Here is a 24,136-nt window from a genome sequence, read left to right as displayed (position 1 = left end):
GATTTAAGCTGAGTTGATCCTACTGTTATTTAATCCCCACCCCCTGGTGTACCTCTGTAAAAAAAAAAATGGTCCAGGGAATTTCATTTTTGATGGTGTTTTTGGATCATTAGAGAATTCATTTAGCTAGGTTAGACATTGCTGATCTGGGCCAAATATTTCAGGATTTTTTAAAAATGGCAGATGTGTTGCAGTGGTGATATAATATTTCAGGAACCATGAGACCTATATACTTCATTTTGGTGTCAAAACATAGGTTTTGGGGGTCAAGTAGTCTTAAAGAGACAGAAAATAACTCCTAATAGCCAACGTTTTGCCATTTTCAAAAATAGCGTCTATAATAGAGGAAGATATATATACAAAATGAAACAAATAATAACGGTTTTTAATCCTCTTATGTATACACCAAACAATGTTTATGCTCTGAGTATGAAAAAAATAATGTTTATCACTCCTGTTTTAGACACATGTTCATAGTTCACTTTATTTATTTTTCGGCAATTACTCATACATTTGCAGAATGTTGAACATTTGAGAAGAGCATATTGACAAGGGCCCCTTTTTGTAGCAAAGGTTTTTCAAGTACAAGTATGTGTAAGTTCTGTGGGTAGAGGTTTTAGAAATTTCCAAACCAAATTCACCTGGATTGTTCGCTACATATGCATGATCTAAAACATTTACACATCTTTTTATCAAGTAGAATGCTCTTTTAATGTTTCCACGCATAAAATATGACATTGGTGGACGGTCACTTGGTGGAACTGATCTCTTGAACTCACTGTACCGAAGATCATAAAATGTGTGACAGTCAGGACTTTGTTTTCCACACACACACATAGAAGATATTTTTCTACCTATTTAAAGTCGCATTCTTCTTCTGTCTCAGCAGTTGAAGCTCCAAGCTTTGTTACATTTTCCTTATAGTGTCATCACTCATAAGAAAATCGACCTTGATAAGAACACTGGGCATATCTGGGTCAAGTTTCTTATACAGAATATGAAGCGGGATTAAATGTCTTTTCTCGCCTGTTCTATAACACATCGGTAACAATCCATTACTTATGAACATTGCAACAAATCTAAGTTGCACAATAATAGCATCTGTGTCATTTGACAATACAATGACTCGATTGGAACAATTTCAAAACAGCCGACTCAACATGTGGCACAATGCAAAGGTCAGCTTCCTCCAATTTGTTGTTAAGTTCTTAAACAATATTGCCTGTACCTTTTGAATATATCTCTGCAGGCACCAACTCCTCATTGACAATCATTCCACTTGCAATAATTGGAAATTCAGTGTTCACTGAAGCATCAGCAATGTTCATCTTCAAGTTCATCTTGTTCGATGTTGATAAACAGAATTTATCAAGTTGCACAGGTATAGGTGTTGAATTTTTGATGCAGGCAAAGTCATTTGTTTCACTTGTAGACATCTGTCTAATTCTCTCACAGATAGTTCAAGATAACTGTCAAATACAATGTGCAGTCTTGCAAAGTGCACATTCACTTTAAAAATCTGAAGAACAGTCTGAATGACCTCTCTGACGTTTTGCATGAATGAAATCTTGACCATTCGCAATTGTGACATATAGTCCACAACAACAGCAGTTCTCATTAAGGATAACTTTTTGAATTAAAATTCTTTAGGTGAAAGCTTTTTTTCGAGCTCTTGTATGAGTACGTGCTTCATTGGTTTGGTTGCAGCATCTCCATCAAATAATGTGTTTGTTGGAAGAAGGGCATGCAACAGAATGTTTTTGATAAATTCACCCCTTTCTTTTGCTACATCCATCTCTCTATGAGCTTGCAAAAGTTGTTTTTGTTTTGTTACCTCTTTTGTAGTGGGTGGTAGGAGCAAACTCTTACTACGGCAATTAAAGCGTGAAAGTTTAGCTTTAGTGGTTATTTCAAACAGCTTTTTCTCTTTCAATACAAATCATTCCTACTTCAATTCTGCATATAGTTTTGATCCATGTTCCAGGACATCTAGTAGACGTGTCTTTATATCGTTATCCACATATTGTTTGGTCGTGAAGATATGTAGTCACACAGGCACATTCATTTCAAAGGGGTTTCCTTGCTGTTGCATGAAATGAAAAAGACTGTTAACATGTTTATTAAAACATTTCCCTCTCTTCCAGTTTCATGATGGTCCATTAATTTTGAATTTGTCATTTCTCTGAAAACATTGCAAATAGAAAGGACTTCATGGTAAACTAGCTGCCATTGAGCAATATATTAAATTTTACGTTTCTGACCAACAATTCCCTTGGAGCTTTTCTGTGATCTCTGGATTGTCTGTTCCAGTTTCACATCTGGAGCCACAGCATTGAACCTTCACTCTCTGTCTTTCACCACAAAATGTCTTTGGAGTAATTTTCTGTAGAGGTATGGTTTTTCCACCTCTAGCTACTTCACTCTTTCCAAATACCAGGGACTCATATCTCAGGTAGATTATGCAATTGAATTTTCAAAACACAGTAATCAGTGACTCCACAGACTTCACATGCGGCTCACAATCACCTTCCCGATCAGCATCTATCAAGTTTTTCTCTAGAGCTATCATGTGAAAACATTTCTCCAGTACTTGCAAAGTTCTGATTTCTTTTCACATTCTTTGAAAAACTCTATGAACTTGGTTTTCGGGATTTCTGATTTTGAACTGAGTTTATTGAACATTGCCTGGCTTTGCATTATGTCTTTTGAATGAAGTGTACCCTGTGGCTTGTTCACTTCTGAAATAAGAAATGAAAAACCTAATTTGTCATTCTTGTTCCAGAAAGCATTCCAAAGCAATGTTTCTATAGACTTGCTTGAGTTCTGCTCAATATTGACAGTTTTGCTTCTAACGATTTCAGTCTCAATAAGTGCATTGTCTATGCCACATCCACTGAGATAATTTCCTGCACACCGCAACACAACTTTTGTCATGTGGAAAATGCCCATCATTAGACAAAGATCATCAAAACACCTTCATCATAGAAAATTGTCAGGATAGGCTGGTCTTCAAGCTGAGGATGCACATTTTGGAAATTGCGTAGAGCTGGGCATACTGTTGCATAGTTTGTGACTGAAGATGTTATTACTGGTACAAACCTAACCTTCTTCAGTGGGATCGTATTCTGGGAGATGTAAGCATGAACTCCTGCCCACAGAGGAACTGGCTTTTCTTCATCCTTCGGTCCGCACCGAATAAGCAATATGATAATTTCAGTTAAATCAGCTTTGCGGACCGCAGCACCAGGTAGAAAATCCAATACCTCAGCCATTTGGAAGCTTTCTGGTAGACTGGGATGTGTTGATGGCTTGTAGTGATTTTGCACACGTTGGCAAGGCAGTTGGGTTATAAGTCTGCAGCTTTGTTTGTTTATGCTTACAACTGACACAGTTTGTTTTCCATGAGCTACTTCATTGCTACAGTCTTGAAAAATCACCATGGCAGCATTGTGTGCGCTAGATATTCCAGACAAAGAAAAGCTGTCTCCAAAATCAATATTATCAAGAGCAGCAATTATAAATCCTTTCCTGGTAAAGTGACTTGGAAGCGGTGTGCTGTTGGGTTCACAAGATTTTACAGCATGAGCTGCTAACATGTTCCTGCTCCGTACTACGTCATTATCAATTGTTGATACACCAATTGTATTCATCGAAGTTGCAGTTGTCATAGACTGTACGGGCAGTTATCATATATTGTGGATTTTTCTTTTTGCTGTGATATAGTTCATAAAACATGACTGGGAAAAGACAGTACATTTGCACAATATAAGCCTGTTGGTTCATGGGATTGACTTCCACTTCGTCGCATATATCTTCAAAAGCATCATCAATGTTATCGGCTTCTGTTCCGAACTCAAGAACTTTAGTTTGTAATTGTTTTTCTTTGCTGATATTAAACAATTATTTAAAAAATGTAACATCAGGCATTGTTGTTGGCTCCTATGATTTGCGGAACTCTGGGGCATCACAACATTTTTCATTAAGTCCAAAATCTACATCTTTCAGGACATAAAATGATTCCCGTTGATTTTACTGCATCCTGTGATATTATTTTGGCAGCCAGAACTTCAGGAGTCAAATCAACTGAGAACACCATAAGTGGCTCATTCATTTTGTTAGACTGGCAAAAAAAGAATTCTATCACAGTAAATTCTCACTAGAAAATTTTTAATTTCATTATAATGGATCAATACAGTTTCATCAATGTTGGCCATTATTTTTCTGATCTCTCGGAGTGTGAACCTGTAGCCAGCACTCAAGAGTGGCTTTAAAACGTAATTTGCTTTTTCAACAAGTGCAAACGTAACTGAAGGCTGGTGGTTACGTTGTTGCTGGGAGCTCATTGTACATTCACATTTTGTAATGTCTGCACGCATGCAGGACCGGCTTTAGCGGGGTGCGAGCGGTGCGGCCGCACTGGGTGCTGACCTGGCTCCGGGAGACGCTGACCTCAGGGAGGATCTGTGTTTAGAAATGACTTATGAAACTTGCGATTTAAAAGCACCTGCTGAAAAGTTCCTTGTGCGTCCAGCCTTCAGGAAACAATTAAAATGTCAAGATACCTCTTGGGATTAATGTTCCTGCTAGAGAAGGAGATCAGAGTTTTGTCTTGCAGCAGTTTTGATTCGCCATAAAGTAGCGTAGAGAATTAAGATGGGTGCTGCAAAGAACAGAACTATATTTTTTGTGGTAGCCATCGATCTTCTAAGTGGATGGGCATTGGGTTTGGTTGTCGTTGCTTTCTCAGAAAACTCGGATTCTTGGTGTGATTTACTCGTTTCTGACATTACAACTTTTTTCCATTGTACACGACTTGTAGCACTTGTTACAATGATAAAATATTTGATCCTCTTCACCGATCAGTTCCAATCTTTTGTGAACTTTGTCTGGTTGTATTTCTGCAGCATTTCGAACTCTCTTCTGTTCAGCCGCAGTTGATGTTAGCTTCTCTTTCAGATTAGTTTGGCATATGACACATTTTTCTTTATTGAAGGAGTCCTCAGATTTTGTAGTAAGCAACACTCTGTCACGAGGTAAAGATCCTCTGCTTCACTCATGTTTACGAATTTGATTCAACTGAAAGCCTGAAACAAAAACAATATGAAAATAAATTACCAATATGATGGCTAAAACACATCACTATAGAGCTGTCATTTTGGAAAATGTCAGAAGGGTTGCTTGAGGAGTTATTTTCTGTCTCTAAAAGACTACCTGACCCCTATAACCTATGTTTTGACACCAAAATGAAGTAGTAGGTTTCATGGTTCCTGTGATATTACATCATCACTGCAACACTACCCCCCTTATTTAAAAATGTCATCCTTAAAAAATCATCCCAGATTAGCATTGTCTACCAAGCTTAATTACTTCTTTAATAATACAAAACATAATTTGAAAAGGAAAATGTCTGAACAACAATGTTTTTACAGAGGCATATCAATGGGCCAGGACTAATTAGCATGGTAGCGTCCTCTGCCACGTTGAAATCTTCCTCTAAATTGGTTTCCTCAGTGAAGAAAGAATGGAGCATGACCATGCTTGTCACTGAAGCCAGTCGTGTGACCCCCTCAAGGGGCATAAAAGGGAATCATGAAAGACGCCGAAGAGAGCTTGACCTTGCTAACGCAAATGTCTTAATTAGAAATTATTAATGAATGTCTATGTATTTTTGAATTATGAATTTGTAGAAAATAATATAACGTAGAAAAATAATATTCACATTTGAATTGTGACCTCGGAGAATGGCCACCAGTATTCACGAAATGTACTAAATGAATGATTAACACATGAGAAATATTGAAAATGTATTAGATTAATGTAGTAATATGTCATACTAAAGGATATGAATTATGCTTTAGCTTGTTAATTGTAGGCCTTAACTTAGCGAGTGTCTTGGCCTAGTTTTGCCAGTCCTCATGCAGGAGCTGTATTTCTTAGCGTTAATGAAAAATGCTGACAGAGTGAACTAACTGTGAAATGTTCATTGTTTTAATAAAATGCTTAGCAGAAGCTTTCCATGAGAACCGACAGACAGGAGATGAGGTTTCTTGCAAAGTAACAATTTGTGTGTAATGTGCGCTAGATGTACTTTCCCAGGACGTGAACAATGAAGACACTGACTGGAGAAGAAGATGCAACAATTTTGATACCTGACGAGCCGGATGATGAGAACATCGTGAAGCAGACCAATCAAAAACGTGTGAAGTGTGAAATATTAGAATTTATAGATTTGGGACAGTAAGACTATTGGGTAGAGTAATAACGTACGATCAATTGACCAGTTGGAAATTTGGGGCTAGTTTGGGTGACTTTGATATAACAACGTGACAGAGGAGACCAGATTCAGATTTGGGGATATTCAGATACTGCAATATTTGGGAGAAGAAGAGATTTGAGATTCTGTCATTGGGCTCGTACTCTCTGACTGAGAGCCTGATGTCTTGCCGATCGATTGATGACCTGAGGACGAAGACTGATTCTGCTTGCTGGCCCATAACGTGGATAGGTAGATATGACAATGACTGAATTGCATTTTTATGCCTTTTCTTTCTAGGTTTGTGTTCTAAATTGTTTTGCATGAAGACCCACATGCTGATGCTAATCTGTGTTAGTTGAGGTTACTCACATGATGACTGATGAATTATAGAGACAAATGATTGATGGACTATTTTGCTGAACTTGAGGGATATCATAGTTTTGCTGAAATGGGTTTTACTAATGTCTTGTGTTGATGCCTTAGAATGTCTTTTTATTCAAGCTTTGATTAAGTCACGTCTTCTGCGACTTGCCGATTAACAAGTGTTAATAAAATTGTTTTGATTTGAGTTGATGATTAAGATTCATGACTTAGGGGGTCTTTTTGACCTTGGTGGTCTTTTCTAAAGACCGCTGAGGGACCGCCGTGCGGAAGACCGCCAGTGCAGGCGGTTTGCCGCTCGGCCTATTATGACCGTTGGCAGCTCTCCGTCCCTTTATGGACGGAGAGCCGCCAACAGCCATACTGGCGGGCGGCGGGGAAGTGGAGGTTGCTCCACCGCCACGCCAACAGAACACCGCCCAGCGAATCACGTCCTGTGATTCGCCGTGGCGGTGTTCTGTTGGCGGTGTGGTGTCGGCGGAGCTGCCCCCATGGCTCCCGTCCCCTCCCGGAGGATCGACGCACCAGGTAAGTCGATTGTCTGTTAGGGGAGGGGGTGGGGGGGTGTTGTGTGTTGTGTGCGTGCATGGGGGTGTCCGTCTCAGTATATAGAGGGGGTGTGGGAGTGCGTGTATGTCTGTGGGTATGTCTGTATAGATGTGTGCGTGTATGTTTGAATGTGGGTGTGCATGTCTGACTGTGTGTGTGGATGTTGGCATGTATGTCGGGGTGTGTGCGTGTGTGTGTTGGTGGTGCCTGCATGCGTGTCGGATGTGTGTGAGTTATGTGATGTTGGGGGTCGGGGTGGGGAGGGGGCCCTGCCACCTTTGGGGTGTGGCAGGTGTGGTGGGGGGTGTAGGGGAGGGAGCCGGGGTGGGGGTGAGTGGTGGGGGAGACCCCTATCAGTGCCAGGGAAGGAATTCCCTGGCACTGATAGTGCTTACCGCCATGGATTTCATGGCGGTTCAAACCGCTGGAAATCCACGGCGGTAAGCCGGGTCCAAATACCGCCACCGGTATAGTGACGGCCACCGGGCTGGATACCCAGGTCTCCAGCCCGGCGGTCGTCTCTGCCCTGGCGGGCGGAACGGAGACCCGGCGGATGACCATGGCGGTAACCGCCATGGTCATAATTCCACAAGGTAAGACCCCCAGCCTGTTGGCGGTCTTACCGCCGGTTCTCCGCCTTCCGCCAGGGTCGTAATGACCCCCTTAGTATTGTTAACGAAAGGGAAATAAACGTACTAAACTTATACCTAAAGGTGTGGTTATTCATGGCTGAAGAGTCATGGTGTGTGAAAATTACTGACTCCATTGATTTTTTATTTGACTAATGGTTATTAGAATAACATGAATCAGATGCAAAAATTCCAACTCGTACAGCAGGTGCAAATGCCCCGGGCACAAATGTCACAGTTGCAACCAACCAATGCAGCAGCAGGTCCCCATGGTACCTAGACAGCAAACGCAGATACCTCAAGCCCCGATGGAGCAGCAACAGATGATGCTTACTTAAAATGTCACAGGTCAGAGACAAGACAGAAGTAGTAATGCAGTGCACCAGTTCCCATTACACAGTGAGAATGAAATAATTGGTGACTGGATGAATGATAGTTCAGATGAGGAGCCAGGTGTGCTTGCAGCTGCCTTAGAAGTGGATCAAAGAGGACCCTATGTGAGAGGGAAGGTGATGGGTCACAAAGTCTCATTTATGGTGGACAAGGGAGCTCCACGCTCCACAGTAAGAAGTGCAGAGGTCCCGAATTTGCCCCTTTCAGGAAAGACCGGTCAAGTCGTCGGGGTAGCAAATCAGTATTTGACAAACCCGATTACAGATCCAGTGCAAGTTGAGATTGGTAATTTTCAGGGACCGCATAAATTCGTAGTCTGTGATTTGAGTCCAGTAACCCTACTGGGAAGGGAGGTGTTGTGTAAAACTAGGTGTCTGATTACTTGTTCAACCGATGGAATTGAGATCCAAACAGCGATGATGAGGAAGATCCAATTCCAGAGACCGAGTGTGAAACTACAAATGAAGAGTATCCTTTGATTGAGTTTTTCCCAATGTTCACAGTGAGAGAGTTGCCTTCTGATATGCAGGGAACAGTTCAAGAAAATGTTTGGGATTTGACAGGGAAAGAAGTAGGTTTGATCAAAGGAGTGGAGCCGATTAAGGTTACCTTAAAGCCGAATGCAGTGTTTCCGCAGCTTCCACAGTATAGTAATGGCGCAAGATGTTCTGATGAAAGTGGCTCAGATAATTGCAGATTTTGTGAAGCAGGGAGTGTTGAAAGAAGTGTTAAGCAGCCCATGTAATTCACCGATAATGGGTTTGAAGAAGCCATATGGAAGGTCCGAATTGTCCAGGATTTGTGAAAAATCAATGATATCATGGTCAAGTGTTGTCCCATAGTGCCCCAACTCAGCTGAAATAATGTTCCAGATTCCATGCGATGCAGAATGGTTCACAGTGGTTGATTTGTCACAAGCGTTCTTTTCGGTGCCTCTTCATGAGGATAGTCAGTTTCTCTTTAGTTTAAAATTCCTAGATTGTGTCTACTGCTGGTGTAGACTTCCTCAAGGGTACACGGAGTCACCTTCCTTGTTCAATCAAATCTTGAAAAATAATTTGGAGTCAGGGTTACCTTTTCAATCAACTCTGGTGCAGTACATTGATGATTTGTGAGCGAGAAGAGGTCTGAGACACTCCAACTTTAATTTATTTCTGTTTGACTTGTCCATTGGTTTCCTCATCCAAGGAACAACGAAGTCTGAGTTTCAGGTAGGATGGAGTCAGTTGACCTGATCTCGACTGAGTAATAGTCAGAAGCAATATCAGTAATACCAAGGGCATCCAGAATCATTGTACCTGAAAGGGACACGTTAGGTGCAGCTGTCTGAAATAAATGTTGAACAGAGATGTCATCATGAGTAGCTCCCTGGTGATAGAGGTGGGATATGTATCACATTGTGCAAGCTGTAAAGTATAATTTCCACTTTTACGTCTCTGGAAAGAAGGGTCCACCATGAAAGGTAATCTTATTTAAATTTTGTAATCATCAAAGGTGACAAATAATTGAAAACAGGTACTATGATACATCGGCCAGAGCAGCAAATGAGAGGACGGTTGCTTCTCTACGGGGATTGTTATACATCGGACTGGACTATGATCGGTGCCTTATGATATCATGGGCACTCTAGACTGCTGACCTCTGTTCAGCTGTCTACTAGGTTATCATTCTCAGCCATGAGATATGTATGTATTTAACTTCGGTGGTAGAGCAATTTGGTAAAGAAGAATGAGTCATAAGCAAACCCCCGTCCCCAGTCTTGTGACAGAATGAAGTCACTTTAGAATAAATGAACGTTGTTAGTTGAACGGATAGCAGTTGAAGAGCCTGACTAGCTCATTCACTTTAATAATTCTACCTCAAAATAAAAGCAGCTCCCTGGCCCCCCAGCCGCAAGCTGTTTTCTGTGAGCTGTGGCGCAGGTCCGGGTTGTGACAGGTGCACTGGGTGGCTGTCCATCTGCGAGCACGGTACCTAGTTACGACGTATGACAGGGTGAAGCCGCTGGAAGCGCCTCACTGGTAAATAAAGCGCCCTCGCTGGGTTGGCTGTGCTTGTATAACGCATCTCAAGTCTCCCACTGGGCAGCGGCCCGACAGACAGCAGGCCTCTCTGGTAAGATATTGAAAACTCGATATGACGCTCTGAGCACGCGACACCCAGGGCATCGCGGCTCGTGATCCGAGGCCACCGGGACGTGGGCACGCTCCGCCCCGCCCGGCTCCGCCCACCTCCTCCCTGTCCAGCCTGGAGGCACCGGTACGGGCGTTGAGACCTGCGTGCAGCCCGGCTAGTCTTCCCTTACGAGCGGCGGATGTGTCCGTGGCCCTTCCCGCTGGCATTGATGCGTGAGCGGACGAAAGACCGAGGACAGGAAGGAGAGAGACTCCCACTGCTGGCAGCATGAGTTTCGCAGACGGCTACCTGCTCGGCGCCGAGCCGGGGGAGAAGAACGGGGACTGGCAGCCGGGGGAGCCCGTCTACCATTTCGCCGGCTACGAGGAAGATGGGACGGGCGAACAGGTCAGGGCCCGGCTGCAGGAGCGGCCGGGTGAAGAGAGGCAGCAACCACATCGCCACCACCATCACCACTACTGCCAGTACCCGCTGCCCGGCCCCGGTCAGCTGGAGCTCTGCCTCGGGCAGCCAGCCTTTGACTTCGCCTCTGAGCCGGGCGAGGAGGAGGAGGAGGGCGCGGTGCCCGGCGAGGGCTGCAGCCTGGCGCTTCCAGAGAGAAAACGTACCCGATCCACCAGCTCCCGGCACCGCTACGAGGTCGTGACAGAGCTGGGGCCGGAGGAGGTGCGTTGGTTCTACCGGGAGGACAAGAAGACCTGGAAGCCCTTCATCGGCTACGACTCCCTGCGCATCGAGCTGGCTTACCGGCAGTTGTGGGACCAGGGGGGCACCAAGGCGCCTCACAAACAGGCGGAAGGGGGCGAGCAGTCGAGTCCAGGGGAGGTGGCCGAGGATGCACGGGAAGGGGGCCTGACGTTGGACGTGGTGCCCTTAGACCTGCTGAAGATCGAGCCGGTGTGCGTGCGAGGGGGCCTGTACGAGGTGGATGTGGCAGGAGGAGAGTGCTACCCGGTGTACTGGAACCGTAAGTATATGTCTGCTGAGTGTCACTGTGCAGAAAGGTATGTGCACCCATGGGAGGGACTGCAGCGGTAGCCTCTAGCTGGAGAATTCAGAGCCAGGACGTAAAAGTAACATCACCTACGCACCAACTCCTACAGTATGTCACCCCTTGGGCCTGTGTTCATATGATTTGATGTTTCACTTCCGCGCGAGAACAAAACTCACCTGGTGAAAAGGTAAACACTATATGTCGTTGGACATGCAGACACATCAGGTTTGGGACATGCCAGTTGGAGTAACCTTTTAGGTTTTTTTTTTGTACTTTGTAAAGTGATGAATTTTGAGAATGCAAACTTATGCCTGGACGTGACGCGCTTAGCCTGGCTTCATCACCTTGGTACCTCGGGCTACACAAGTTGCCCCTATGATAATGAAGCTTGCAGTCCTGTCGCTCTGAAGATCCAAACACTTAGTGTATTGGGACTTTTTATTTGATTTGCCTTAAATAAAATTAGTAGCCTACCAGTCACAAATATTGCGTAATATGACAATCCAATAGACAATCCGAAGTATTAATGCATTACCGGCATGTAAAGGAGTATGCGACTCCAAAAGGTTATGTATTGCTCTCTCCTTGTGTTTTATACACAGTTATGAAAATGAAAGGTATTGAAACTTAAAGTATTCTTAGTTCTTAGTAGTAGAATAACGGACACATCAGGTGGCACAGAGAGGATTAAATCATGATGCTGCATGTGAGTGTCTGTTATGATGTACGTAGGGCTCTTGTTTGCCCCCGTTACTTTATAACATCTGTATTAGACCTCTCCATAATCTCTCGTGCTAATTAAATGTCAGTTTCCATAACTCCTCTGACACCCAAGGGCTGGGTCATTTAAAGGAGACGTGGGCGTAAAACAGGCTAGCATTAGCAGCATATTTGACCTGATACAAATGTGAATGCGTGGCAACTGGCTCAACCATATTACGGAAAATGTAAGAGTTTCTGTTGGGGCAGCCGCTGTCATTTTAAATTAGGAAAATGTCAGGTGTGCAAGGATCACATTAGGGCACAATTTTATTCCCATATAAGATAAGGCACAAACGCTTGGAGTTTGATTTGATACAAGGATTTCCATGGATTTAACAATCGGAGCCATAGTCATAGCTTCCACCTGTCACTTAAAATTACTCCTGACAGCTCAGCAATTCTTAAACAAACCAGAATCAGGAACAATTGAAGTAACTATCGTAGGAGCCAATATGTGTTTTTGCACGACTTTGGTCAGCGCCACAATGGACACCATAGATAAAATCCAACTAATGTAAAACTGGGCAGCCAGGGCAGTGATAAAACTTCAACTGTAAAAGAGATGAACTGTTGTAGGTGGAGAAAAGGAACAATTTTAAGACGTTAACTTTCTATCTTATTTGTATTATCTCCGCACCATGAAAACGTAGGCTCCACGTTTATTATTTCGAGCAACTAAGATTGGCACCAACGTCAAAAATGAATAGAAGCACATATCTGGGCCTTAGCATCCAAAACCAGCCCTCTATGGAACTTGTTACAAGGCCAGTTAAGACACCGGGAGCAGTACCTACCATTTAGAAAGGTTTAAACAAAAAAAAAAACAGTTTCTAGCTTGTCCTTAATGTTTGACTGTGCAACCCTTAAAAGCTGAAGAATGTGGAGCACTGTACAAATTCTTGCTGCTGCTTAAATCTGGATGGTCAATATGTCTAATTGCCCCATAAAGAGACAGGGAATCTCATCCAAAGCAGTGACAACAGGAATTGGCTGTGTCAACACTTTGTCATTTTGAAAATATATGACGTCTTCCACTTACTATAGTCCAGTCCATCTTACTAATAAAAGCTATTGAGGAAAGCAAATGTGAAGACTTCTACAACTGCTCAGTCGTCTTTACTTCTTGACCTCTTTATATTCTGATCTTCCTTAATCTGACTTTGATCCCCTGAGCCGCGTATGTCTCTGACACATGTTCTTCCAAGGCAGGCAAGGTATTTTTAACTGCTTAGAATGTATTTTTAGCATACCAACGTACTGTTGTGTTCAGTGAATAATACGCATTATTAACCAAGCTAGCATAGACATTGATAGCAGCTGTTGCCTGTTTCTGCTTTAAACAAAATTGTGGGTCATTTTTGTGCCTTTATAACCATATCGCAGTAAAATGATGCTCTGGCCACTTTACATAACCATTGACATTTCTTTAAGGCTGATTTATAAATGGCCTTGTTGTCCTCACTATATGATTTCCTCCATTCACTTTCTAGACCTTCAGAGCGCTTTTGTTTCAAGCCACAAACAGTCATCAAACCATGGAGCAGGAGGATAAGGATCTTGGCCTAGCCGGTAGCACTACATCCGGAGCATTTCTAAATCATTCATCCACCCGCTGTTGATCTGCATCTATTGTTAGGAGCCAGGGTAGTACACTGTAATTAAGCATTAAGGGCACCAATGTCTAGTTTCTCCCAATTTCTGACCACATCTGGAACTATGCCAGATTTAATACCTAAAGTATTCTGATACTTGATCAAAAATTCCAGAAAAGGGCTAATCAGGTAGTCTGTAACTGTACAGAGGTGATTGGCCACAATCTGTGGAAATATGTTGGTCCTAACATCTAACAGAGATAGAGGCCTACAGGAAACTTATTTCTCAGTTTATCTGGTTTATGAATGAGTACGGTTGCAGTCATGTCTAGGACTATTGGAAGACTTCCCTAACTCATTTAAAACATGGAGAGAATGGGGGATGACACCTTACTCAACACTCACTTCAATCTTCCATCAGAAGGACAGTAGGGCCAAGAGCATTTCCCCCTTTCTTCTACTACAGCGCCTTGGTAATTTCTTCCACTCTCAGATTTTCGATGTCCCCAAAATCTGCGTATTTCAGTCACATCACCCACAAATCTGGTGCTGTACAGAGATTATTCTTTGCAAACATTTGCCCCCTCTTAGTCTACCCATTCGATCTCTCGCTGCATGTACCCCCGCTTCCCCAGGATCTGGAACATCAGTGGAAGAGGCCAGGAGAGAATACAGGGACAAGATACTGCGCCTCAAGCCTCTCTGTTTGCACACAAATTTCTCTATTGAGAGCAAGTCTTGTGGGGCTGCTAGTGGGCCCCAGGATGTGTTACCCAGTATTAAGTTGATTGTAATAGTATAGCTCTGTAGCTGGTGAATTGAAGTCTCATGAGCAATTGGCGACTGAAAGTATTGTCCCAGACGTGGAACAGGTTGAATATGGTGAGACATCCTCTCTGCCGGCACAAGTCAAAGGGCTCTGAGACCAGTGCAGACGGGAAAGCTTTGTTAAAGTTAATAGAAATAAATGGGGAATGGAAGGTTGTCAAACCGCGCTGGCAGGTGACCTCGTCCCATGCTTTGTGTGATTCTAGTTGGCATGCTCAGATTGGCGTTAGGTGGACGATTAGCTTTAGGTTTCCAAAGGATGTCCCAAATTGTTCTCCCCACGATCACCCTATCCATGTGGAACCACTGTTTTTCTGACTCCCTCAAGGACCACTCTGTGATTACTCTGAATTGTGCCGTCTTATCATAGTGGGGGAAATTATAAAGTGACAAGCCTCCTTCTATTTTGGGGGAGAGTTAGGGTTCTATTGGGGATGCAAGCTCTGTGCTGCTGCCATATGAAGGTGGTAAGTATAGGGAGGTGAACAACTGTCCGTCAACCTCCACAGGATGTCAGTCAAAGTGATTTTAAAATTTGTGGTAAAACCTTCATTTTTATTGCTTTGATATGACCCAGCCAGGTTAGAGTGTTGCACATTTTTTAAGATCTTGTTGGAGGTGGCGTGGAAGTAGGGGATAGTAAGCCTCCTTCTGAGGTGTGATTTTAATACCCAGATATTTGAGCTCCCTTCTTGCCAGGCAGAAGGGCGTAGTGGAATCTTATCAATCTCCCCAGATGAAACAGTCAGATTGAATAGGAGAGATTTAGTGAGATTAACCTTAAATCCTGCCACCCTTCCAAACTACCATAGCTTTGTCCGCAGGGCCGTGAGTGAAGTTTGAGGGGAGGTTAGGTAAGGAGGACATCTTCTGCAAATAAGGACATTTTGTGGTTTACCGAATGGAAAGGGAATGCCCTGGATGAGAAGAGAAGCCTGTATTCTGGCTGCCAAGGGTTTGATGCATAGGGCAAATAAAAAGGGGTGCCCCGTTCCTCCCGGCGTGTGACCCATTCCAGCAAGAAGTGGACAGAGACTGTCCCATTAATAAAGACTCTCGAGCGAGGATGGGCATAATTGGCTTGAAACTGTGTAATTAATTTATCCCCAAAACCAAATTGTTGCAGTGTGTGAAAAGGGAAGGACCAATCCCCCTGGTCGAATGCCTTCTCGATGTCTAATGCCAATAGTACTGCGGGTATCTTTATCTTGGTTGCCTTTTCTACAAAATTAACTACTCGCTGAAGATCATCATGCGTCTGCCTCCCTTTAATGAAATATGACTGGTCTGGGTGGATCAGATCTGGCTTGACGTCTTCCAGCCTATTAGCTAGTATTGTAGTGTACAGCTTTGCATCAGGATTTAACAGTGCAATCGTCTGGTATGACAGACATTTACGAGGGTCTTTCCCCAGCTTTGGGATGACCGTTATGAGAGCTTCCACTATGGAACTGGTTACAGCTCGTGTCTCTAGAAAGGGGTTAAAGAGTGTTCAGGTGAGGAGTCGGGTTGGATCCAAAGGTTTTATAGAACTGGGACGTTCCTGGGGATTTGTGTAGATTTAGGGACTTAATCGCTTCCTGTACCTCATCCACTTGAATGGCTCGTCTAGGGGTTTCCATTGGGCTGACGAGATTTTAGGGAGCGGGGTGTCAGCCAAATATTTGAGTTGCGTGTGGGTGTTCACTGGGTCTTATAAGATATTTGGAAATTCCCTGCCTTCTTCTCCTCAGTATAGGCCAAATCCCCGTTTGATTTCTGAATTGGCCAATATAGTTTTTTTTCCTGTTTTGCCTTGAGCTGCCAAGCCAGATGGGTACCTAAGCCGTTCCTCCTCTCATGCGTATTCTGTTTGAGGATGCAAAAGGGCGATTTCTGCTCTGTTGGCATATATAGCTGCAATTCTGCCCCTCAGTGCAGTCATTTTCCACTGAAGAACAAGGGTGGGGGAATCTTTGTGAGCACTTTCAACTTGGAGGCGTTCTTCCTTCAGTGCCAAGCACTCCTTAGTTCTTTGTCTCATTAGAGAAGTCGTAAGTGATATGCACTTCCCCCTTATCACCACTTTGAAAGCGTCCCAGGTCGTGGCGTGATTAGTATCTTTGGGGTTGTTTGCCTGGAAGTACTCCCTAATGGTCGTCCTAAGTTTGTCCTTAGGACGACCATTAGGCACAGGCAGTCCTGTGTCAGGGAGTTCAGAAAAAAACATCTGCGGAAGCAGGGCTTCGGGCCTGGCCAGTCCAAAGTAACCTCCACCACAGCATGGTTGGAGATTGTTATGAAGTTGATATTAGCGGCCCTAAGGGCCTGGTGTCATGTTTGGCTGACAAAGACATGGTCGTGTCAGGAGTAGATTCTCTGTGAATGTGAGAAGAAAGTGCAATCTTTGTTAGTGAGGTGGAATGAACGCCCTGCGACTAAGAGCCCAAGATGTGTACATTTTTGTTTCGTGAGGTGGGAGAAGGTGCCTGTGTGTGATATCTGGGGGTGAGTACTGTCCAAATGTGGGTCTCAAATGAGATTAAAATCTCCCAATGCCGTTATCTCTCCTTTTGCAAAGCCCCCAAGCTGGCTGAAAAAGGAGAGGAGGAATTCTGTTTGATTTGAGTTTGGGGCATAGATCAAGGCTATTGTGCATTTACGACCATGTAGGAGACCGTCAACCATCACCATCCTCCCTTTCTGGTCAGTTTTAACAGTGGTCGTTTGAAAGTTAAGTGAGGAGTGAAATAGCAAGCCACTCCATTATATTTACAACTGGCTGATGACATGTAAATCAGAGGGTAGGATTTGTGTTTTAACCTGTGTTAAAACACAGGCGTTAGGTGGGTTTCCTGCAGGGCCACTATTTCAAATCATCGGTCTAAGATATAATATATTTCTAGAATTTGCACAGTGTGTGCTGGGAGTTAAGACCTCTAAGATTCCAGGTGCCTAGGGTGACTGACCTGGATTTACAAGGGTAAATCCCACTTTATGCTGTCAGGATTGTCTAATATTTGAATAGAAGCAGATAACCATCTCTGCGTGTCTCCCCGCTGCCTCCCCTCTCGCACACCAACTCCCCCCCCCCCCCCCAAGACACACAACACATTACAATGATTGGAGTACTTGTTGGTCCAATTTTGCATATGCACTGTGCAAAGCGGGTAGTTAGCTGAAGATCGCAGGCACCAGGTAGGAAAACTGAATGTCTAGCATCTCCCACTGGTGTCCACGCCAAGGGTGGAGACAATTCAATCAGTCTTCCAGGCCTATGTGGCCACTTAATCCGGGTCGTGTGCCTGGGCAGGATAAGACCCCTCCCCACCATCTGAATTGAGATCAGTGAAAACCGCACCTCCAGAGTCCCTGTAGTACAGGCAGCAGCGAGGCAACAAGGGGGATTGTCATTGTCTCTTCGTTTGCCGGAGCACGGTCCTCTGCGCTGCTGTTGCCAATGGCCACTTGCTTTGGCACGGGGCCGGCCCAAGAGGGGGTTCTCTCCTTGCTTCATTCTCTTCCTGTGGGACAGAGACGTCCAGACCCTACAGCGCCTGCACTCCCTCCAACCTGGTGATGTGATGCAACTTCTTTTGGAGTTCAAAAGCTATACCAAACAGATTTTTCCATCTGTATTTCACGTGTTCTGGAGATGATCTATGACCGGTTTAAGTTGCATTTTCCTCACCAGGGTACCTGGGGCCACATCATGAAACTGAGAACAGGAAGCTTCCTGGAATGAGACTGGATCTCACTTGCGGGCATCCAGGAGGATCTTCTCCTTTGTCCTGAAGTGTAGCTTAGCTAGAATGTCTCTGGCACGATTTCCCTCTCCCGTCTTCTGTGGTCCCACCCTGTGGACCCACTCTATTTGCACCCCAGGGTGGTCATTGTCCAGGAGATTTGAAAAAAAGACTACCCTCCTTCAGTCCCCTTATGTGGATGTTATCCCTCCTGGAGGGATTTTCCAAGTATTCGCACTTCAGTAGTCTTTCTTGATAAACTAGAGGGTCGTGTTTTGAGGAATCTCGCATCCGTAAACTCCACCTACTCGGTAGCAACATTAAGGCTTGAGCTTGGCTTGCGCAGCACCTTCATCCAAGGATTGGCTGCGGTAATTCGCTGGATGGTTAGTTTGATGGCGAGCGGCGATGACTCCTTACGGTTATTGTTAAAAAAAGAAATCTTGGCCGACCACAGAATAAAATATACTATCTGCAAGAATTTTATGTATGCTGTAGACCTCTTACAATTAGATTCCTCTACAATTTTTATGTCCCCCCCCGCCATTGATCAAATCTACAATTAAGAAAGCAATTTGGGCTGCGAGTTTCCACCTAGACAGACAGGGTTGCATACACAGGCAGAGTTTTCAAATGATATCTAATACCATAAGGGCGAAGGTAATGCATCCCTACCTTAGCTAGAAACTGCCTCATGGGGTGAGAAGATTTTGGCTCCTGCCTCGACAGGGGCAGCTTCCTCTTAATATATTACAGGCTAGATGGTCTGGTTTTTCTGCTATTTGTAACCTTTGCCATAATTGTGCCCAAGACTTGAAACATGTTGCAATAAGGCCGGACAGGTTAATACAACATCGCCATAAGTGGTGGTGCCCGAATTGTCTCACTTTTCCTTTATATACTGCTTCAGAGCTATTGCATGCTCTCTTCATTTCACCAAATGAAATGTTTTGTATCAGAATTTTTTGCTATTTTAAGTGCTTCTTATCTTTGTATTCATTTAGTTTGCTGTCTAGGAAATCTTAATTTTTTTATGTTGATCTTTCTTAAATTATGAGTATTTTATGTGGACCTCCAGTGGAGTTCTGTATCATAATAAATAAAATTGAATTGAGTGCTGTCTGTAGTTGGGAGCGTATATGTTCTGTGTCTGCCTCTAGTGGGGCCATCAGCTGGTTGAGGTCTAGGCATTTCGCCTCGATGTCCAGAGATCTCGCCCCCACAGAGTCCACATCGGCTTGGAGGGACCACAGCCAGATGTTAATGTTTTTCCACAGGGAGTCCAGTGATGAGGTAAAATGTGTTCGTAGTTCGTCCCTGAGCGCTTTTAAAAGTATTTGCCCAAGGCCAGGAGGTTGTCCTTTGTCAGTGTCATCTCTCTCCTGCATTTTCATGGCTGGGCTCCGTTTCCAATTAAAGTAGCTGGTGACTCTATTAAATTGGGACTTCTTAGGTGGCATAAAGGCTATTGACCGTGAGTGGTCCCCAAATGATAAGCCTGGTTCCCTGAGCACCAGTGGTGGGCATGGCTCCTCGCATGCTCACTGTAAGGAAAGCGGCTACTGTGTGATCCCTCATGTGTGGTTATCTATTGACGACCAGTTGAGTGGGTGCAGGCACACTGGACCCCACAGTCGCCACCAGTCAGTGAACTTGGCTCCGTCAGGACTCTTCCTCACATTCTGCGACCTCACTTATGACTCCCAAATGTCTTGGGTGCAGAGGAGCCCATTAGTGGAGATCACAGTAGGCTGTTATGCTGCTAGGTTCTAAGCTGTCCCCGCGAGTGGGGGGGGCAGGAGCATTGCTCACTTATGGAGTGTTTAACTGTGCTGGGAGCTGTCAGAGGATACGCTGGCCACATGCCCTTTAGGTCAGTGGTGCAGGCGGAATTTGTCTTCAGTAGGCAGTGGGCTAAGCAGGAGCAGTCTGTAAAGCCAAGGGGCTGGGTGTTGTGCCGTGCACTGATCCAGACTAGGCCCTCCCATCCACTATCTGTTCCCAGTGAGGGAAGCTAGCAGTTGCCATAGGCAGGGCCTCTGGCGTGGAGACTCATGAAAGGGGACACTCAGTCCACGTCTCACCTCACTGAAGAGTGAACCGAGGGCCCCTGCCTAGCTCCACCCCCGCAAGTCTCACGAGCGCCTCGTGGCCACTGCCATGCGAAGTTGTATTCTTATTGAACATTTGACTATATTAGCATTTAACAATGAGCAAGACCATATCGGAACAAAAATTTGGTATAAGGTATATTAGTGGTGCTCGCAGAATAACTTTATGTGCAGTGGTAATGCTAAAAAGAAAAAGTCGTAGTGGAAAACAATGTGGTATGGGATATAGATTAGTAGTTTCCTCTGCCATAATCAATCTGGGGCATTTAGGCAGCATTTGTACTCATACCAAAGGTCCTAGCTTTTTAGCAAAAAGAATACGTTGTGGTGATCAACAATTGAATAAACAGTATGCAGCCATGCTTTACGTAAATAGATCAAGCCTACTGCCTTTGTCGTAACATATTATATAAGGCATCTGATATTACTTTTCCCATTAAACCAATGGGGCCTGTAGCCATGATCACCGACTGTCACCATAATAACCTCAGAATGCTGCATTGAACCTAAGCTTTTCTTTAATACAACCTTTAGACTTGCATTGATAAAATTCCGAATATGTTCATTTGATCAAACAGTAGCCAGCCACTCCTAAAAGGGCCTAACAAGAATGATCAAAGTGCCTATATTTCTACCCCTAGGGCTTCTAAGAGGGTAACAAACCCTTTCTTATTTAAAAAAAAAAAAAAAAAACCTCAATACAAATAAGCTTTAACATAATTCACCCTTACAAAAGCTCTTGCCTTCATTATGTGATTTGTCTCAATAAATATGCCACGTCTGCTGCCTTTGTCATAGCTTTTTGTAATAAAGTGATCAGTCTTGATCATTAAACTTGTCGCCATAACCAACATTAGTCCTGCTGCACTGAGCATAATGTTTTCCATAAGGCAAAAAATGCAATACAAGCACTCCTTTTTTTCTGGCCAGTCATTTACTCTGTTCAAAGATGTTGGTGGAGCAAAGGCCCCCTCTTAATGGTACTTCTGCAGCCTCTCTTTTTCTCTTAAACACATAACGTCTGGCTACAGATGTTATCAATGCTAGAAAGCGCAATAAGAATTATATAGAGTGGGCATTTGGTCAGCCAATTTGAACTGTTGTACTTCAAGTGTTTTTTTCATATTATGCTGCTGCTTGGATGGCTGTCGATCAAGGCAAGGGCATTTCTTGAATGGTTATATTGTCTCATTTATGTTCCAGTTATGTTTTTGGTGATGGTAGTCAAGTAGTCCATTTGTGAAGTTTGGATAGAGTGACTATTGTTCTCCATGTCATTGCACAGACAATTTCCAGTCCTGGCCTTTTTGTGTGTCACCCTAATGTATTTTAGCTGTTAAAGCCTTGGCTTGCGTCCACTACAAATTACGTGGACACACCTCAGAGCATTGAATTGTAGGTGAAAAGTTCAGGACTGGAATTGGTGTTTGTGATGACATGAAATAAAGTGGTCACCCTAGGCTAGAGCCATAGTGTGATCTCAGGTGTTTTTACTTTGACGATTCATTTTAAGTGCTTGTTAATGGCTTTTGTGTTTAGGAAGTACTTGTTGTTTAGATACCTTAGCCATATAGAACTGTCCTATTCGCTAATCAACCTGTCACATTCCTTTTTTTAAATTTGCCATGATAATTTGTTGTTATATAAAATATCAATGTGACTTGACTCATTCATGAATGTTTTTTACTTTAGTATTGATTATCCAGGGCATATGCAAACCAAATACAAAAGGCACATTTTATTTGTGTATTAGTAAAGGGCACTATCACAAGCAATGGTGTTTTGGCACAAATGGATTTGGAGCACCTTAACCTCTGTGGTGCCTTGGACGAGCTGGTCGAGGGGTCGGTCGGGTGTGTTAGCGCTCCTACAGGAAGCGACCCCTTAGGCAAGGGTCGCTCCCCAAGGGGGTCATTTTTTTTAGGCTGTTTTTGCCTAACCATCTGGGTGATTCCAGGGTGGTGTGCTTCACATGCACCTCACACCATGTTTTTATCCACAATGCCCTGCAAAGCGTTGCTTAAAATCATACATTTTCCTTACATTTTTGTGATGGAACCTTCAGGAATCCACAAAATTCCTACCACCCAGCATAGTCACATTTATACCAATAAAAAAATCTGCCCCATTTGTCAGCCTAAAAAGTTTTTATTTTTTTTTCAAACTGCTCTTTTGGGCCTGCTTTGGCCCACTCTCCATTTTGACAAGTTGTTGGCCCTTCCCTGTCACAGGCACTTGGCCCATCTACACAAGTGAGGTATATTTTTTTTATCCGTAGACTGAGGGAAATGTTGGGTGGTAGGAAATTTGTGCTGGTGCGGAAATCCCACACACAAATGTGAGGAAAATATGATGTTATTTTTTTTGCTAAGTTTGAGGTTTGCTGAGGATTCTGGGTAAGAAAGAACTGGGGGATCCACACAAGTCACACCTCCCTGGACTCCCTCGGGTGTCTAGTTTTCAGAAATGTCTGGGTTTGGTAGGTTTCCCTAGATGCCTGCTGAGCCCAGGGCCAAAAACGCAGGTTTCCCCCTTGCAAAAACAGGTGGTTTTGTAATAGATCATTTTGATGTGTCCATGTTGTGTTTTGGGGCATTTCCTGTCGTGGGCACTAGGCCTACCCACTCAAGTGAGGTACCATTTTTTTCGGGAGACTTGGGGGGAACGCTGGGTTGAAGGAAATTTGTGGCTCCTCTCATATTTCTGAACTTTCGATCACTTAAATGTGAGGAAAAGGTTTTTTTTTTTCTTTTGTCAGATTTTGAGGTTTGCAAAGGTTTGTGGATAACAGAACCTGGTGAGTGCCCCACAAGTTACCCCATCCTGGATTCCCCTAGGTGTCTAGTTTTCAAAAATGCACAGGTTTAGTAGGTTTTCCTAGGTGCCGGCTGAGCTAGGGGCCAAAATCCACAGCTAGGCACTTTCCCAAAAACACGTCACTTTTCAATGTAAAAATATGATGTGTACATGTTTGGGGTGTTTCCTGTCGCGGGCACTAGGCCTACCAACACAAGTGAGGTACCATTTTTATCGGGAGACGTTGTGGAATGCTGGGTGGAAGGAAGTTTGTGGCTCCTCTCAGATTCCAAAACTTTGCAGCACAGAAAAGTGAGGGGAAAGTGTTTTTATTAGACAGATATTGAGGCTTGCAAAGGATTCTGGGTGCCAGAACCTGGTGAGAGCCCCACATGTCATCCCATTCTGAATTCCCCTAGGTGTCTAGTTTTAAAAAATGCACAGGTTTGCTAGGTTTCCGTAGGTGCCGGCTGAGCTAGAAGCCAAAATCCACAGCTAGGCACTTTGCAAAAACAGGTCAGTTTTCTTTAGGAAAATGTGATGTGTCCACCTTGTGTTTTGGGGCATTTCCTGTTGTGGGAACTAGGCCTACCCACACAAGTGAAGTGCCATTTTTATCTGTGGTCTTGGGGGAATGCTGGCTGGAGGAAAGTTTGTGGCTCCCCTCAGATTTCAGAACTTTCCATCACCAGAATGTGAGGAAAAAGTGTTTTTGTTTTTTTGCCAAATTTTGAGGTTTGAAAAGGATTCTGGGTAACAGAACCTGGTGAGAACCCCACAAGTCACCCTATCCTGGATTCCCCCGGGTGCTAGTTTAAAAAAATGCATAGGTTTGCTAGGATTCCCTAGGTGCCGGCTGAGCTTGAGGCCAAAATCCACAGCTAGGGACTTTCCAAAATACACGTCAGTTTTCAATGTAAAAATGTGATGTGTCCATGTTGCGTTTCCTGTCCCCGGCTCTAGGTCTACCCACACAAGTGAGGT

General features: G+C 43.9%; 1 protein-coding gene across 4 annotated transcripts in view; it reads left to right on the top strand.

Annotated features, from left to right (window-relative positions):
* Window positions 1-8,029: 8,029 nt before the first annotated feature.
* DDHD1 (DDHD domain containing 1) overlaps window positions 8,030-24,136 on the top strand; it is a 464,003-nt gene continuing 447,896 nt past the window's right edge. For all 4 annotated transcript variants that reach the window (XM_069208549.1, XM_069208547.1, XM_069208550.1 and 1 more), the window contains exon 1: window positions 8,030-11,311. In XM_069208549.1, coding sequence (XP_069064650.1) covers window positions 10,612-11,311 — 700 coding nt within the window. In that variant the 5' untranslated portion in view covers window positions 8,030-10,611. The remainder of the gene's footprint in view (window positions 11,312-24,136) is intronic.

This window comes from Pleurodeles waltl, chromosome 9 (assembly GCF_031143425.1).
Source record: "Pleurodeles waltl isolate 20211129_DDA chromosome 9, aPleWal1.hap1.20221129, whole genome shotgun sequence".
Classification (NCBI taxonomy): domain Eukaryota; kingdom Metazoa; phylum Chordata; class Amphibia; order Caudata; family Salamandridae; genus Pleurodeles; species Pleurodeles waltl.
The sequence above is the reverse complement of the archived record's forward strand: the minus strand, read 5'-3'. Positions and strand labels throughout refer to the sequence as shown.